Here is a 16,756-nt window from a genome sequence, read left to right on the forward strand (position 1 = left end):
GAAAGAAATTGAAGTCTGAACTGTTCTCTTGTGCTCTAGCGTGAAGAGAGGATGAAATTAAAAGGCACCGTAAATTTTTCCAATTTTTTTTTTCAACCATAAGGAAAAAAAAGTTAGTATCAAACGAGAACAGTTCAGCCTACAAAAAAAAAAAACGAGAACAGTTCAATTCAGAGGGCAAATTGGTCCAAAAAAGTCTAAATGGCTAATTGGTGAGAAGCCCATGTCACTTTGCCAAAACATGGTTGAGAAACTCATTTTCACCCCAAACGTGAAAATTTCTTTATTTTTATTTTAAAAAGGTAGCTTATATTCTCTGTGGCAAAACATGCACGCAACATATTACTACGTTATCGAATCTTATACCATCACCATTTAACCAAACAATAAAGAAAAACAAAATTTTCAAAGAGACTTTTTTCCAAATTCAGATCTCAAAACACGAATTCGATCAATCTTCATGAATTCTACAATGATCGAAACAGTATTCACAAGCAAAACTCTCATCGGATTCATCTCCGACACCAAATCATTCGAATCCATAACCGACGACTATTTCCAGATTCTAGATCTAGACAAAAACGGAATGTTGTCTCCGTCAGAGCTTCGTCAAGGTCTCAACCATGTTGTGGCGGTGGAATCTGAAGTCGCTCCTGGAGAAGAGACTAATAACGTGTACAATGCGATTTTCGAGAGATTTGGTGAAGATTTGGTTCCAGAGAAATTTAGGGATTTGATTGCAGAGATTTTGACGGCGATGGCGAGAGGAATCGGAAACTCGCCGGTGATTATGGTTGTGCATAATGATGGTTTGATTATGAAAGCTGTTCTTCATGAATCAGAAAAAGGCAAGTGATGGAGATTTTATTTTTCCTTATGGGAAAATTTGATTTATAATTTGGTTATGTTTGATTTTGAAATTCGAATTAATGTTGTTGATTGATAAAATATAACATTGTAATTTCTTCTAATTTTTTTTTTTTTTTTTTTACTTGGGATGAAATAACCTGGAGATCTTTTTAATTTTGGTAATATATTCAGTTATACGTCGTGTAGCTAGCTATTTTTTCCCCTTTAATATTTCGATTTCATAGTAATTTATTGAAAGTTTTACTATTGAAAAAATTGGTAATACTGTATAAAAATATAAACCGTTTTATTTGAATTAGAGCAAAAAACCAGAATTTCAAAATATAAATCAAATGTATACGAAAATGATGATGAATTGAGTAACACCAAATAAACAGTAAAAGCCTAGAACTAAGACCATCTCAGAGTTTGGCCTTAAAACTGCAATCACTAGCTTTGATGTTGATATTATTGTTTGTTGATAAACTATCAACAACAAGTTTACAATTCCCCAATATCCGAATCTTCTTCATCTTCAATTTACCGAGTTTTACGGCAACAGGTGCATCTACTTTGAGATCTAACGGCACACGTCCTGTCTGTTGTTGCTGCTGCAATGCCGCCAAGACAGTGTTCCCGTATTGTGCTCTTCCCGTTAGACCCACATTCAGTTTAGTGACATTGCGATGCCCTTGATAAAACCTCGGTATCGGGCCCTCGCATAGCTTTGTCTTGTCGTACCACACACCGATATGGCCTCCTTTCTCGTAATAAATCCCAATCTTTTTGTTTGGATTACGAGCTGTGATCTCGACTCTGAACTCCGCGGAAAGAGAGAGGTCTAGATTGATTCCAAGGTTGGTAACTCGTAAACTGTTTACTTCGTATCGCGGGAGTTTAGGGTGGAAAACAAAGTATACAACCGTAACCGCAATCCCTAACGCGATCATTGCAAGGACTAGAAGGCTTAACACCCAACAAAAGATTTTGCAGCACATATTTCGATTCTTACTAGGCATAACAGGAGGCAGAATCGGCCGTTGAACCGGAAGCAAGTCTGTCTTTCCGGGAGCTGGTGTTGTTGTCTTCGTCTTGTTGGCTTCCATTTGAAGAACCGGGTGAATTTTTTGTTGATCTCCCATTGATCTACAACTTTGTATTTAGTAAAACTAATGCACCAACATGTATTTTATATTCAAATTTTTGTGTTGTGAAGTTGTTTCCATGCATGACTTTTACCAACATCTTACCTTCCTCACCTACAACGTTGAATTAATCAGAGACATATTAAAGGGATTAAAGGTTGTTCAACAGTTACAGTAATCTTTCGAGTATTTAATTCGATAAAAACAAAAGCAAGAAAGTATTCGGTATGCTATATTGGTTTAGTTAGGATGACGACTTTGGCAACTTTCGAATGTTTTTTTTATTCATCGTCACATAACAGAACAAGAGACCAGAGTTTGGTTCAAAACAGAAAACGATAAAAAAGTAAAAACACCATTGAGGAAAAGGATAACCAATCTGAAATTCCATAACTAGAGCAATGGTACCACAACCAATCTGATAAAGTAAATTTCGAAATTTTGGCCAGTTTCGTGGATGTTATGCTCAAAAGCTTTAGAGCACCTCCAACGCTAGATACCCTTTTAGTTTTTTATAGATAATATTTTGTTTTTTTTTTAATTATCTTGTTATATAAAGTATGGTTTTCAAAGTTGATCGTGTTATATGTGTCAAATCTAGCGAGCTTAGATTTTGCCATATGTCAAATAAATATTTTCTATTTAATAAATAAAAAGGAAAAATATAATTATAAATTTAAACAGTTTTAAATGTGAAAAGATAATTATAAAGAAATTATTTTCATAAGAGATTTTTCTCTGTGGCAAACAAAAATTTTGTTTTAAGAAACAAAAAATTGTAAAAAGATAATTATAAAAAATTTAAAAATTTAAACTATTTAAAATATAAAAAAATTATTATAAGAAGTTATATGTATATTTTCCATAATAATCGAGCAAGCAAACTAATTTTTTTAGAAATACCACCATTTCTTTAAGAGAAATTGTTAAAAATGCCCCTTTTTCAATACCCCTTTTCAAAAATGCCCCCTTTGAGAGTCCATTTTTAAGTTTGCCCTCTTTTAATTTTTAATGACCATTTTACCTTTATTTGAAACAAAATTAGGTCCACAAAATACAAAATATTTATTGGCGGGAAAAGTGATCCCGCAATTTTCCCGCCAAAACACTTGTAAAAAACCTTTAAAATACCTTGTAAAATTTTCCCGTCAAATTTTTCCCGCCAAAAAAGAAAAGTGATTCCCCAATTTTTTTGGCGGGAAAATTTTTGGCGGGAAAAATTTACAAGGTATTTTAAAGGTTTTACGAAGTATTTACAAGTGTTTTGTAAGGTTTTACAAGTGTTTTGTCGGGAAAAATTGAGGGATCACTTTTCCCGCCAAAAAATATTTTGTATTTTGTGGACCTAATTTTGTTATATTTCTTTATATATTTGTGATATCTTTTATTAAAAGAAGGGTATTTTAGTCACTTTGTACATAAAAAGGGGTATTTTTAAAAATGGACAGCCAAATGGGGCATTTTTGAAAAGGGGTATTGAAAAAGGGGCATTTTTGTGAGTCTCCCTTTCTTTAACTTCATTATATTGGTAAAGTATTTCCTCTCTTTTTTTTGGTCATAAATTGTTTTTAGGATAATATTAATAACTAAACTTTGACTCAAAAATAATTAAGAAAATAGTCATGAGTCAAAAAAAACTTTAGAAACTAATATTTGTTCACCGATGAAATGGCTCTCAAATAAAAGACAAAACATACATGTAATTAGGATTAAAAAAACATGAAATAAACACTAATAACACGAAATCTGAAAATAAAGAAAATCAATATTGGAAGTTTGACTACGAAAGAGAGACATCCAATGAGAATCAGAGGAAAAAAACAATGTTAATTAATAAAATAGCATGTCATACTAAGAGAAATAGGAGTAACATGTGATTGTTAATGGAGGTGACGATGGTGGTAGTCGATGATTACGGATGTGGTGATAAGGTAACTCTAAAAATAACATGAATCATGTAAAAATTATTTATTATTTGTTAAAAATATATCATGTCGTTTATATATATAAAAACGTACACTTTGAATTACAATGGTTTTACACTTTGAAGATATATATAATATCTTCTTATGTTCCAAGTTTAGTGCAACTGCAAGATTAGTCCATTTTCTTCAATACTTTTATTTGTTTCTTGTTGTGAAAAATACTGCTTTTTGTTTCTTGCTTTGAACAAGACTGATTTTAGTTCTAAAGGTCACTAGAGAATAATATATCTATAGGTTTGGCACAACCTACAAGTACAAATTCGAGTTGCACATTTTTTTTTGTCAGGAATTAATCTATAGAGAGTAACAAAGTTTTTATAACAAATGCATGCATGAGTCAGATACATAAATTGCAAGACGTGAATTATAATAAAAGAAGATAGACGTGAACTTTGTTCAAAGATGTCGAGTATCTTTCTGAATTCCATGAAGCTTAATATGGGAACCAACTATCAAAATGGAGGAGAGTGACTACTATTTACAAATCCGAGAGTTTTCAGTTCGCATATATTGGTCCATTTTTAAGGAATTTAATAGGCTGCTCGGATTGGAGAAGCTTTCACCGCGATCGAATATGAAAAGTCTTGTGCTCGATGGTCTTACAAAGCTGGGGCTTCTTGAATGGTCTTGGACATTATTTCCAATTCAGTGACAGCTCCATTGGAATGCTTCTGGGGATGATGATACTTCAAGTCCATCGTAACTGCGACTTGATCACCGAGGTTCTTGAGGCGACCAATATAACTTTGTTTCATTGGGCCATGGCGTATTGAAACAGACATATTGCTCACTGTTGATCAGGCTAATATATCCACTACATTGATAAAGACATTCTCGTTGACTTGCAAGATCTGTTCAAGAGATGACTAATGTTTTTAAGTAGAGATCAGTCAACCTTGCATTCTAGAATTAGCAACCTGGACATTGAATTCACTTACTCTTTATGCATGTTTTGGTTCTGAGTCTCCACCTTCAAACCTCTTCTCCAGCTTGGTTCTATCTGTTTGCTTGAGGGCAAGCAAGAGCTAAGTTTGGGGGAGTTGATATCTCTGTATTTTACCTCTTTTTAGCACACATTTCTTATGCATTTAGCTTAGTTTCCTCTCTGTTTCATTGCATTAATAGTCCTTTTTCATAAGATTTTCATCACTTAGTACGATTTGCATTGCATGGCATAGCATGTTGCATATTGGATGAGTTTCAGGTACTTTGGAGCTTATTTGGGACTTAATGAAGCAAGGAGGAACCAACACGACCTTGGAGCTAGACTTGGGATCGAGTTGGAGAGGAATGAAGTCGTTCAAGATCACCAGGGAGCAGACTCGACCAAGCAGGCTCGACGTCACGTCGAGTAGGACGCCAGGAAGCCGCCTGGGAGCAGACTCGACCAAGCAGACTCGACGTCACGTCGAGTAGGACGCCAGGAAGCCGCCTGGGAGCAGACTCGACCACGCAGGCTCGACGACACGTCGAGATGGACATCAAGGCGCCACCTTTGAGAATCACATGGTCTCGACGTGTCAGGCTCGACGACACGTCGAGTTGGCCTCCACCGACTCTCTATTTTGTATTTCCTTTTACCCAGCATATATTTCTTTGTTCTCTCATAAACCCTAGTTTTTGTAATCGTTTTTCCTGTTGATCCTTTGAGGTTTTGCATTTCTTTTCTTCATCAAAGTTGTAGATCTGTCTCTTTTCTATAACATACTTGCTTTTCAATGATTTCTGGGTTTGAAACGTTTTCTGGGTTTTTATGCATGATGTTCTTCAGTGTTCTTGAGTAGTGGATTAGGGTTCTTGAGGATGGGTTAGATTAGGTGTGGAATCCTTAGTATATTTAGGTGGTTAAGTGTAGAATTGCTTGATTTCCCTTCTGGTTTAGTAGATCTTAATGCTATTTCCTCTCTGATCAATTGGAAGTTGATCTCAGATATTTCCACACCCAAAAGGTGTTTGATGAAATGTCTGAACCAACTATTCCAGAGATTTGCATACTCTAGCCCAAGAGATTGGATGTTTAGAATGCTTATTGACTTTATTAGATTGAATCATAATGCCTGCTAGGTTATATTTCTTCAATGAGAATTGAGTATGAAAGTAATTTAGCTTGAGAATCTCTGTCACGAGAGTGGATTGATTTGTATTCGAATCTATTGTCTAGGGATAGCTTGATTGAGTTTGTTAACCACCTAGGTAGACTAAGGAGACTGCCATAATCGATTACCCCATTCCTCAGGACCCTTTATCTCTATTGATTGTTTAAATCTCGTTTCTGTTAGTCTCTGTTGCTTAGCTCGACCTGTTAGGCCTAGATCGTTTCTCTGCATTGTTAGGTTGCTAGTTTCTTTTCCAAAGCTTATGCATGATAGTTTCTGGTCTTTAGTTTACTTCTTGTTCTTGTTTACTTGCTGTTTAGTTCTCTTTTGCAAGCTTTTAAATTCGGTATTTGCATGTTAAATTGGTTGCTTAGGATCAATAGAAACACACAAAACCCTTTCATAATTGGCTTGACTTATTCGCTTTCTGTTTCATATCTTGAATGCTTGCAGTCACACTGAGATTGGATTGATAACCTAATATACTACAATGGCATGTGTATTAGGGATTGATACTTGTTAGAGAGAGAGCAAAATCTCATTATCATAGAGAAGAGGATGCGAAAAGGTCTCGAGAAGTTTTTGATCAATTGTTCGAGAAGATCATATCAGCTAAAAGAGAAGAGATCAAAAGTCATATAATTCATCATGGCTTACAAGGAGAGGCCATTGACGTTTAAACAAATTATTTGAGTGTGGACACGACCACATATAAGCACAAAACCGATCGAGTAACGATAAAATTATACTTCGTGTATTTAATTTACGTATTGACAAAATTATACTTGGTGTATTTAATTTGTTTGTGGAAGATTTATTTTCGTAGTAAAGACAGCTATGCTTGATAGATGTTTGACTTATATTTGTGATAAACTTATTTTGGTAGTGACGTAGACTTTATCTTTCTTTGTATAGACTTATATAGGAGATTTGCTTGTTGTTTTGCAGCACATTTGCTTTGCTATTCATATCAATGCATATGATGATCCGAAAAATATGTTGCAAAACAAAAGTGGAACGGCATAATTTCTGACAAGACTTGTAGTCCAAGACCTGCTTCAAAAAGTTTGAATTCTTAATATATAATCAAAGTTTAACTTATTGACACCTCTATTCAAAAGAGAAGGATTATCACAACTACACAGTGGTGGTGTAAACTTATTGAACCAATTTATCTTTTATTAGTCAGAACATGGCAATAGAAAGCTAAAACCAGAATTCTCTCGGATGAGAGGCGGTGGTTCTACATCTCCAATCTCTATCCGCTCCATCGATTTCGACAGATCATCAACCGAGAAAGGAATGCTGCCAACAAACAAATACAAAATCCCTACTTTAAACAAAAGAGTTGCTAACAGCATTGTTTGAATCTTCTGTTAGAGATGAGAAAGAGTTGAATACATGAGTGAGGACTCACCTAGAATCGTCATCCAATAGAAAAGAGTTGCTAACAGCATTGTTTGAATCTTCTGTCATTAGTACCCTCATATTTGCTATCACCTATCATATATAAATACACCAAAGATTGGTATCTTTCCTTATCATTATTTAAATCAAAGCAGATTCCAAACTTACGTCTGGCGATACACTGTGAGTTCCGTACTTGTCGTCCCAATACATTGTACTAATTCGGTATAGTTGTTGAATGCTGAGCACCTGCAATATCAACTCATATTTTAAACTACTCCACACTTACTTACTTTCTAAAGATCAAACAATTCATTCACTTACCGGACACAGCTCATGACTTATCTCGTCCAAGGTTTTTTTAGGTTTTTGGTGTATGACCTGCATTTTGTTACAACAATAAATTACTGCATTTTGATAACCCTTACAGAGACTGACTCTGAGGTTTACAAGCAAATCATGAAAAGTTACCAGAAACCCGATGGCCTGTCTGATATGCTTCAGCTCATCCCAAGAAGAACCCGCATATTCATCTGTTGCATTGTAACACCAGTGCTCCAATTCAGCCAATCCTGCTTTCACGTATTCCCCATTGCTAAATGAACAACACTCCCGTCTTAACAAAAGACTGCAAGGACAATATGGGAATGCGTTATTAATTAATTAATACAACAAGGCAATTTTTGAGACATCAAATAAGGATGAGATGGTAATCAACAAGCGAACCTATTAAACAGTTGAACATTGATGAATGAGAAGATCTGCGTAAACACCTTCCGGACCAAGAATGGAGGAACCTAAGAAAAGGAGTCATTGAAATCATTTCAATGAAATGATTTGACGTCTTCGAATCTCTCAAATATTTTTTTTATTACATGACTAGATCAAGGACTCACGTGGTTCGATTTCAGATTGTTGAGGAAGTTTGTAAGGCTCTTTACAATTCCTTGCCAGTGGGCGATCAATGCTTGCTGTGCTGCGGTGTTGCCAACTGAACGAGATGCCCCTTTCACTAAACTCGCTCTTGATGTTCTTGGTGCCTATTTTTATATGACCAACAAAAAAGATTTATACCCAGTGAATAAATACGCCATTTCTTGTACATGTAACCGATGTATGCCAGCGTGATGCTATATTTACCTGAATGCACAATCCAAGGAGTGGAGAAATCTCTTTCTTCAAGTTATCACGAATCATTCCGTATATTTTCTCAACATAAGCTGTTAGCTGTTGCTTGAAGAGTAGAGCTGGGTATTTCGCCTCAACTTGCCTTAAGGTATCCACTCCACCATTTATCATGGCAAGATTCACACCTTGAGGTGTGCCACGAAAGCTCTAGAGAAAGATTGATATTGACAAGTTAAAACATGCATGTGATGAATCTGATACGATGAAGTATATACATTAAAGGCCACACAAACCTGAGTCATCCTCCCAAAGAGAGTGGCAGAAGATGAGCGACGGCGCTGTGGAGCCATTCCTGCTGCTCCACTAGCTTTAAGAGTGCGTTGGAGGAGTAAAAGCAATGTTGAGGCATTGGATAACCAATATGCTAGTATATTGTTGTTATCTTGCGTCTGAATGAGAAAAAAAAAATGCAACAATGACTACCAAGTCAACTGAATCCAAATTCATAACTTTCACTTTTGTATCCTTAAATAATATAGTAGCTCAAACGAACCTCAATAGCTTGTCCTATTGTCTGAATGATCCTATCAAAGACACTAGTTCTTTCAACTTCAAATGACCGCCATTGCAATAAGCATTTGTATATGATACATGCTGTAACAGGTCGTTTCCCTTGGAAACCCAAGTGTTGAACGATGCAGCGGATAAGCAGCTCTTGGTTTTCTTGTTGCTTCTCGTTAAGTGATTTCTGTGGCTTATCGTCCACTTCAGAGAGATCCCTACGGTTAATTGAATGGCTATGCAGATCCTGATTCAAATTAAATAAAACCCAAATAGAAGAATGACACGATTAAAAGAATCCAACAGAAACATTCAAGACGATATTTACCAGGCATATCGAGGTACTTACCAAACTTGGCCTTGCATCAACTGATAGATGACCACTCTCTGAACCTCTCTGTTTTGGTTTTATGAACAGATGGGAAGTCATTAACTTCAGATAGAAAAACAAAACAAATGGAGGCCAACAGTTTTCTTAGTATATATATCCGTACCTGTAAAATCGACCTGGACCGGCCAGAGAGAAACTTATTTGGTGCAATGGACACAGCTTGTTGTCGTAACACTTTATTCTCTGATTCTAAATTGTTACATTTTTCCTCCAACCTGATCATTATGATTACAACTTTTAGATAAACAGTGTCATAAGTTTACATTAATATATGTGGCCAGATCTATACCTTCATTTACTTCCTACTATTAAGAAAGTAATGATTTGATATCGTCTTACCTCGTCACAGACTCTTGGAGCTGCTGAGCTTTTTTCTCTGTTTCTTCCAACTTTTTCTTTCTGTCCTCGTTAGACTCTTGAGCTTCATCAAATTTCCTTGCTGCATCATCGGCCCTTTGTTTCTCGTGTTCAAGATTAGCCTGTTGGAACACAAATGATTACTAATGCTTCATACATTCTTCTGTAACAATACACTAACAGAGTCAAGTTCAGGCATGTTAATAACCATCAAAATAACCTAGCGAAAGGATAAACCATCTGATTGTCGCTGAATGCGAAACTAAAAGAATTCAGTTATTAACTAGCTTCAAGATTTGGCCCTGAGGGATTTAAGTTGGGACAAGGAGGGGGTACCTTAAGACCCTCCACTTCTTCTGTCAATGCTTCAATCTTTTGGGTATCTTCAACCAAGACTTGCGTTTCTGTTACAACAGGAGGCGCTTCTTCAATGGCCTTCTTAGCAGCTTCACGTTCCTTAACAAGAAGCACATTTGTTTCATCTACTTTCTTCCGCATTTCCTCTAATGAACTCTGCAGTTTCTTAATCTCCTGATTCTTTTCTTCTTCCAGGTCAACCTGACAATTTACATTATATGTTCGCTTTAAAATCATCCTACCGAAAACAAATATATTTATCAATAAAATCAATTTTTGTATCAATTACCCTTGAGCGTTTCTCCAACTGTGCACGGTATGTGAGTTCTTCGACTTTCTTTTCAAGCATATCCTTTGCCTCTTTCAGTGCGCCTGTTTCCCTCGAAGCCTGAAGATAACAAAAAGTGTTGATGAGTATGTTTAGGACAGTTAACCAGAAGATCACATACATGACAAGCACCTTATCTATAGCCAAAACATGGAATAAAAATTAGGAACTCTCTATTTCATCTTCAAAGTCCCTAAAAGTGGCAACATGGTGAATGTACAAAGTGCACCTACGTACCATTTTGAGCTGTCGAAGTTCTCTCCTTGCGAGTTTGCCTCTCCATCGTGTCTGAGACAGGATCACTCCTTTCTTAAGCTTCTTGTAGTACATGGTTGCTCTGTGACAGCGCAACTGAGCCTGCAATTTATAACATGAATTAATGCGTTAGTAAGCAAAATTGCCAAAACAAAGCTAGCTCGACAATTAGATAAGCTGACCAATGTATATTTCCCACTGAAATACAAACCTGAATAGTTGTAGCGGCCTTTGTTTGCTTCCTGAATCTGAATTGTTTATGAGCAGCCATTGCTCTTAAACCTGTTTGTACAACAAGCGCCGCTACATGGAGGTTTTTGTATGATTTTCTAGAATGTAATCTCCGAGCGTTCTTCTGAATCTTCACAGCAGCAGCCTGTCTTCTCAAGTTCTCGTAAAGTTTGGATGAAAGTCTTCCTATAATTTTCACAAAGAAGAGAAAGTTATTAATCATCTTAGATCTAGAATATTCATTCATGAACTATGAGAAATTTTTGTTTCTAAATTCTAGCCAGGAGATAGTACGCAAGATAGGGATTAAGAGAGTATGAGATGAATCAGATGGTTCACCTCTGCATAAAGCTTGGAGAGATATGGTGGCTTTTCTTAGTAAAATGAACCGTTTTTGGGCCTGATGAGTCCGTATTCGTCTCTGAATTTTTTTGGCAGCAGCACTAAGAACCAGAGTTCTTCTCGCGTCGAGTTCAGCCATCTGGCCCGCCCTTAAAAATACCTTAGTTTTACCAACCTGCATTACCCAACGTATTTTATACATTTCAGTTGCACTATTTGATCATTTTACCATATTCTATGGCATCATTAGTATTAGATAATGGTTGAACGAATAAAAAGACACTTAGAATCAATACCTGGTATCCTTTGAGTCCAATATTGTCCAAGATCTTTTGCGATGCAGCCTTCTCCTCATAGCTGTTCAGGAACAAGTCAGTATACACACTGTTTAGTTCCAAGATAGTTGTTACAATTGGATCAACAGAGCGAAAGGTTTCACTTACTTCCCTTCTAGAGCTCGAGGATATAGAAGTCCAAAACGGTTAATGAACTCAAAAAAAGGTTTACGAGTGGGATACCCCGCACAACTGATTCTGATCGCTTCCAAAACACCCTAGACGAATATAAACCAACAATGTCGGTTCAATTACTGAAAATATGTAATACTATTGGAAATTTGTAATACTATTATTCATCTATACTTACACCACACCGGAGTTGCTGCATGATGTTGACATTCTCAAATACGGCAGGCTTCAAAAGGTTATTGGGCTTCACACATCTGATGTAGTGAGGCTCGGTAGAGTTTAATGTTTCCATCAGTTGCTGGAGTTGCATCTGCATCAATCGGGATATCACATTTTATTTCTTACATTTGCTTGAACACAACCTTGTCATTTCTATACTCTAAGAGAATAAAGCCTATTTACCTTAAAGCGAGAGCCAATGGATGAAAACTTTGAAGATTTCGATGTTTCTTCCGGGAGCGGAGGAAAGAGGCCCACAACAAAAGGACATTTGGAAGCACCCAACAAATCTTGATGTTCAGGGATAACATAATCCTTGTTTTTGTCCAGAAATAGATCAGACTGATACTGGACCTGAAATGATATTCCACAAAAAAAAAAAAAAAAAAAAAAAGTACTAAGAAACTTATAAGACAGTCGACTGTGTTGTACAATGTTAAATTTCCTTGAAGGAAAAAAGAACATACTTCTCCAGCATAATGGGCAACGGCAAAATCTGTTCGAGAGAGTTTTGGCTTGATGAACCTCTTGTGGGTCTTAAAAGTTTGATAAAGCTTGTTGGCAAATGTTTCATGGGTCGACTTCGGAAACATGCTGAAGAACCAAGAGACATTTTTTTAATATGATATAACATAGCTACAGTTAAATACACAAGGAAAGTTTATTGATGCTAATATTACCAAGCTTCATCAAGGAGTGCCACGATTCCACCAGGTTTCTGCAGATGGGAAAATTTCGAGAGGGAGAGAGAGAGCGATAAAATATTTAGATTGCATTGTCATTTCAAATAAGATCCTACAAAAATGTGGTATTGATCAGCAATGACCTTTTCAATAAGATCAAGAACATCTTGATTGTCCACAAATTCAATGTAGCTCCAATCTATTGCTTCTTTTGTATATTCCTCCTGTTCCATCTTGAAAACGTGCTGAAAACAGTAACAGAAACTTGTAAACCCCAAAAGCCTAATCTGTGAACCTCAGGGGAAATGGTTCACACTACAATCAAGAAATTACCTGATTGAAATGTTGCTGCAACTTCTCATTTGTGAAATTAATACAGAACTGTTCAAAACTGCAGAATTCGCTATTAGCAGAGGAAACACAAAAATCTAACGGAAGCTTAATTCTGAACTTTGGGGTAGTAGACATTCCTTACCTATTTGTTTTAAAGCTCTCGAAACCGTATATATCGAGGACTCCAATGAGTGATTTAGAATTTGCATCTTGGCCAATTGAGACGTTGATCTTTTCTACCAACCTGCAAGTAACTAGAGATATTCACTTAGAATCAAATCTGTAAATCACCAATACTTGTGTAGTGTTACAATATACCTATTAAATCAGCCACTTACCAATCGAATAATCGAGAATAGATAGTCTTAGCTAGACCATCTCTGCTGATTAAAGCACTCTGTGGATCTAGACTTCTCTTGATAACTTCCTCAGGTGTGACCATAACACGTTTACACAGTGCATCTTCAAGCGCCTTTACATCGCACCTAAAACGAGACATCTAGTTAGTGCATGTATTGATAACAACAACCAAGTCTTCTCGAGGAAAAAGGTTTACTTACATGAGAAGTTCTGCCACTGTGTTAAGATGAAACTTCGACTTGTCATCTTTGGGAACTGATGAATCCACTTCTTTTCCCTTGGTAAATTCGATGTTGCCAATATGGAGAATTGCAGCAACCACTCTGAAAATTGCTTCCTGTTGATTTATAAAGAGGGTGACAAATCAAAATAAATACAAAACTGCATCAGAAGATCACTTAGTTTCTTACAAAAGCTTACCTGTTCCTTTTCGCTCATCCCGACGATATCCATTGCTCTTCTTGTCGCAATATAATCATGAGCATCACTTATACCAACAAGTTCGAAGCATTTCGACTGGTTCAGATAATGAAACGTCTTCGGGTGACCCAACTTGTACTTTTCGATCTCCTGCTAGTTCTTTTATGTTATGCCCAGAGTTTTCAATGATATTCAGAAATAACAAAGAGTAGTTCCTGTGAGGATACCTCCTGTGGTGCAGCACATAGAAGATAAAAACAGTGGTAGTTGCGCTCGGGATCAGAAATCTGACAAACACGAGACCTCTCTAGTAGATACGTCCTTACTGCAGCTCCAGATATTCTTCCTTGCTTATCAAATTGGATTTCAACAAATTTACCAAACCGACTGTGAGAAAACAAATTAACTATCAGGTCAAATTCTAACAAAAACTTGTAAAACCACACAATGAATTATGCATAAGTGTTTTCACCTGGAATTGTTATTCCTGACAGTTTTGGCATTACCAAAGGCCTCAAGGACAGGATTTGACTGCAAGCAGAAGTTACAGGCATATTATCACGGCAAGTAAAAGCAAATGTAATCAAGATAGCAGAAACGTAAAGAAGAATCTAAAAAAATCCAGATTGCTTAAAACATCATACTTCAAGAACTTGTTGTTCAACTGTCCGGCCTTCTGTAACAGCACGACCTCCAAGATATGCAAGGTATCTCATAAGCATCTTCGTGGTTTCAGTTTTTCCTGCTCCACTCTCACCACTAACAAGAATAGAATTGCTTTTTCCCTCGTTGATCATTGCCCTGAAGGTATATATCGCGCTCAGCTGATAACATAAATCACAAGTATATAATAAGGTTAAAAGCTGACTATTAAGAGCACCTGTATGCAACATCAGCAACTGCAAAAACATGAGGACTTAATTCTCCAAATGGTGCTCCCTTATACTGTTGCATCATATGGGCATCATAAATGTGCGGCAGTCGTTGAAAAGGATTAATAGCGATAAGGATATTTCCGGTGTATGTCTGTCACAACAATGTTAGAAAACTGTCAAGAAAAGCACCTTCTAAAGGTCCAAAAGCAAAGAAAAATTTAGGTACTAACATAAATCTCATTTAGTTCATATCTGATCTTTAAGTTCTGAAGAACACCAGGCTCATGCAAGTAAGATAGCTTTGTCATGTCATCAACTCCACCTGCAGGTGCTTCCATATCTTTTGGGTATATCTTTGACAACTTTGCAGTGATCTACACATACAAAAAATTAGAAAATCAGCTTAAGTGTACTCTATGCTTCAATTATTCAGAAACTCAAACAAGTTTAACTCGCCTTTTTTCCATTTGTGGCCTGAACCTCAACATCTTGTCCATTGATCTTTTCAACCAGACCATCAATCCAAGCCACATCGGAGTCTTCAATCCAAACATGAGAGCCTACAATGATGTTAACTGGAGTTCCCTGAAATTTCACGAACAAAGAACTAGCGTTTTGATAGACGAACCACGACATTTAGTAATTAAACCAGTACGTAGATACTTTTGAAAGGAGTACAAACTCATTGTGAATACCAATAACGACTAAGTTTTCTGAAACACAAAATCTAAGATCAGGGTCACTGAATTTCTCATCTCATTGTTCTTCCACTCTTAGACTTGTAATCCCGATGTTGCATAAACGATATTCTAAATAAATGAATCAATCAAATACCATTTGGAAGCTTCAAATCCAATGCTCAGCTGAATGAAACCCTATCCATGGGTAGATTTTACGGAAAGTGACTTGTTACACAAGGAAGCTATAAAATTATGTCAATCCCTTAACACAAACACATCGAGAAACCCCAAAATCACAATTCAACAACACTCAAATCTCCCAAAATCGAAACGAAACAACTGCATGATTCCACAGAGACTCAAGATTTAGCGTGAAACAGAACGAAATTAAACGAAATCGAATCACCAAAAAACTGAAATTCGATCGAAAGAGGTGAAAGAAACGGGAAAAACGGGAAGAGAGAATAGTGAATGAAAAATTCAGAGAGTGCCATTGTCATCTTCTTCTTCTTCGCCGAGTTCGGTGTCTCTTCCCTACGAATTCGCGCCAATTCGTGGCCCTAAATCGAGTCTCTTCTCTCTCACACATGACCACACTCTCTCTCATCCTTCTCTTTCTCTACGTTTCAGTTTTTTTTTTTTAATTTTGGTAACAAATCAGTCTCAATCTTTTAAAAGCTAAAAAAGATTTTAGACTTTGGTTAGCTCACTAATTAAACTTTTCTAATTACAGTAAAACCTCTATAAATTAATATTGTTGGGACCATGATATTTATTAATTTATAGTAATATTAATTTATAGTGTAAATTAATATTTATTAATTTATAAAGAGATATATTTTAATTCTTAAAATTTTAAAAAGAAATGAATTTATAAATTTTGTAGTTTTAGACTTGAAATTTTAATAGTTAAAAAAAATATTTTCAAAAATAAATTAGACAATAAAATTACAAAGACTTTAGGTGAATTTATTTTAACAGCTATAACTTATAAGACTATCGTAAATTCAACTTTATGATTAATGATCTCAATTATCGTATTTTAACAGCTATAACTTATAAGGCTATCGAAATGAAAATGCATATTCAAAAATTAAAAACTTGCAGAAAATCTTGACTATTTTACGATACAATTATCGAGTATACTACACCACTATAATTTAAAACCACAAAAAAAACCAATTGTTTTATTCAATAAAAGTTAGAAATATGTTCTATCGAAAATTCAATTAAAAAAAACAACTAAAAGCATACATTAGTATAACAACTTATATACATATGTAAATT

The 16,756-nt window shown here is 35.8% G+C and overlaps 3 protein-coding genes across 3 annotated transcripts; 1 reads left to right on the plus strand and 2 right to left on the minus strand.

The window, feature by feature from the left end:
• The first annotated feature begins 123 nt into the window (after window positions 1–123).
• LOC9327964 lies at window positions 124–1,059 on the plus strand. The gene has a single exon (XM_002891856.2). The coding sequence runs from the start codon at window positions 461–463 to the stop codon at window positions 854–856; it is 396 nt and encodes a 131-aa protein (XP_002891902.2). The 5' UTR covers window positions 124–460; the 3' UTR covers window positions 857–1,059.
• Window positions 1,060–1,139: 80 nt separating this feature from the next.
• On the minus strand, window positions 1,140–2,102 carry LOC9327965 (NDR1/HIN1-like protein 6). Its single transcript, XM_002894543.2, has one exon. The coding sequence runs from the start codon at window positions 1,989–1,991 to the stop codon at window positions 1,272–1,274; it is 720 nt and encodes a 239-aa protein (XP_002894589.1). The 5' UTR covers window positions 1,992–2,102; the 3' UTR covers window positions 1,140–1,271.
• A 5,027-nt stretch (window positions 2,103–7,129) lies between these two features.
• LOC110225288 (myosin-11) lies at window positions 7,130–16,097 on the minus strand. Its single transcript, XM_021014645.1, has 37 exons — window positions 15,624–16,097; window positions 15,246–15,374; window positions 15,020–15,163; window positions 14,795–14,940; window positions 14,559–14,715; window positions 14,387–14,445; window positions 14,142–14,301; window positions 13,915–14,064; window positions 13,695–13,831; window positions 13,473–13,619; window positions 13,277–13,378; window positions 13,135–13,192; window positions 12,945–13,046; window positions 12,799–12,836; window positions 12,586–12,712; window positions 12,302–12,472; window positions 12,078–12,209; window positions 11,876–11,985; window positions 11,729–11,789; window positions 11,430–11,607; window positions 11,071–11,276; window positions 10,842–10,961; window positions 10,566–10,664; window positions 10,256–10,477; window positions 9,902–10,041; window positions 9,666–9,777; window positions 9,521–9,568; window positions 9,164–9,418; window positions 8,904–9,059; window positions 8,623–8,817; window positions 8,379–8,522; window positions 8,209–8,279; window positions 7,954–8,110; window positions 7,807–7,863; window positions 7,651–7,731; window positions 7,493–7,575; window positions 7,130–7,380 (listed from the first exon to the last, which is right to left on the minus strand). The coding sequence occupies exons 1-37, from the start codon at window positions 15,624–15,626 to the stop codon at window positions 7,257–7,259; spliced, it is 4,581 nt and encodes a 1,526-aa protein (XP_020870304.1). The 5' UTR covers window positions 15,627–16,097; the 3' UTR covers window positions 7,130–7,256.
• Between the last annotated feature and the right edge of the window lie 659 nt (window positions 16,098–16,756).

This window comes from Arabidopsis lyrata, assembly GCF_000004255.2.
Source record: "Arabidopsis lyrata subsp. lyrata unplaced genomic scaffold ARALYscaffold_1, whole genome shotgun sequence".
Classification (NCBI taxonomy): Eukaryota; Viridiplantae; Streptophyta; class Magnoliopsida; order Brassicales; family Brassicaceae; genus Arabidopsis; species Arabidopsis lyrata.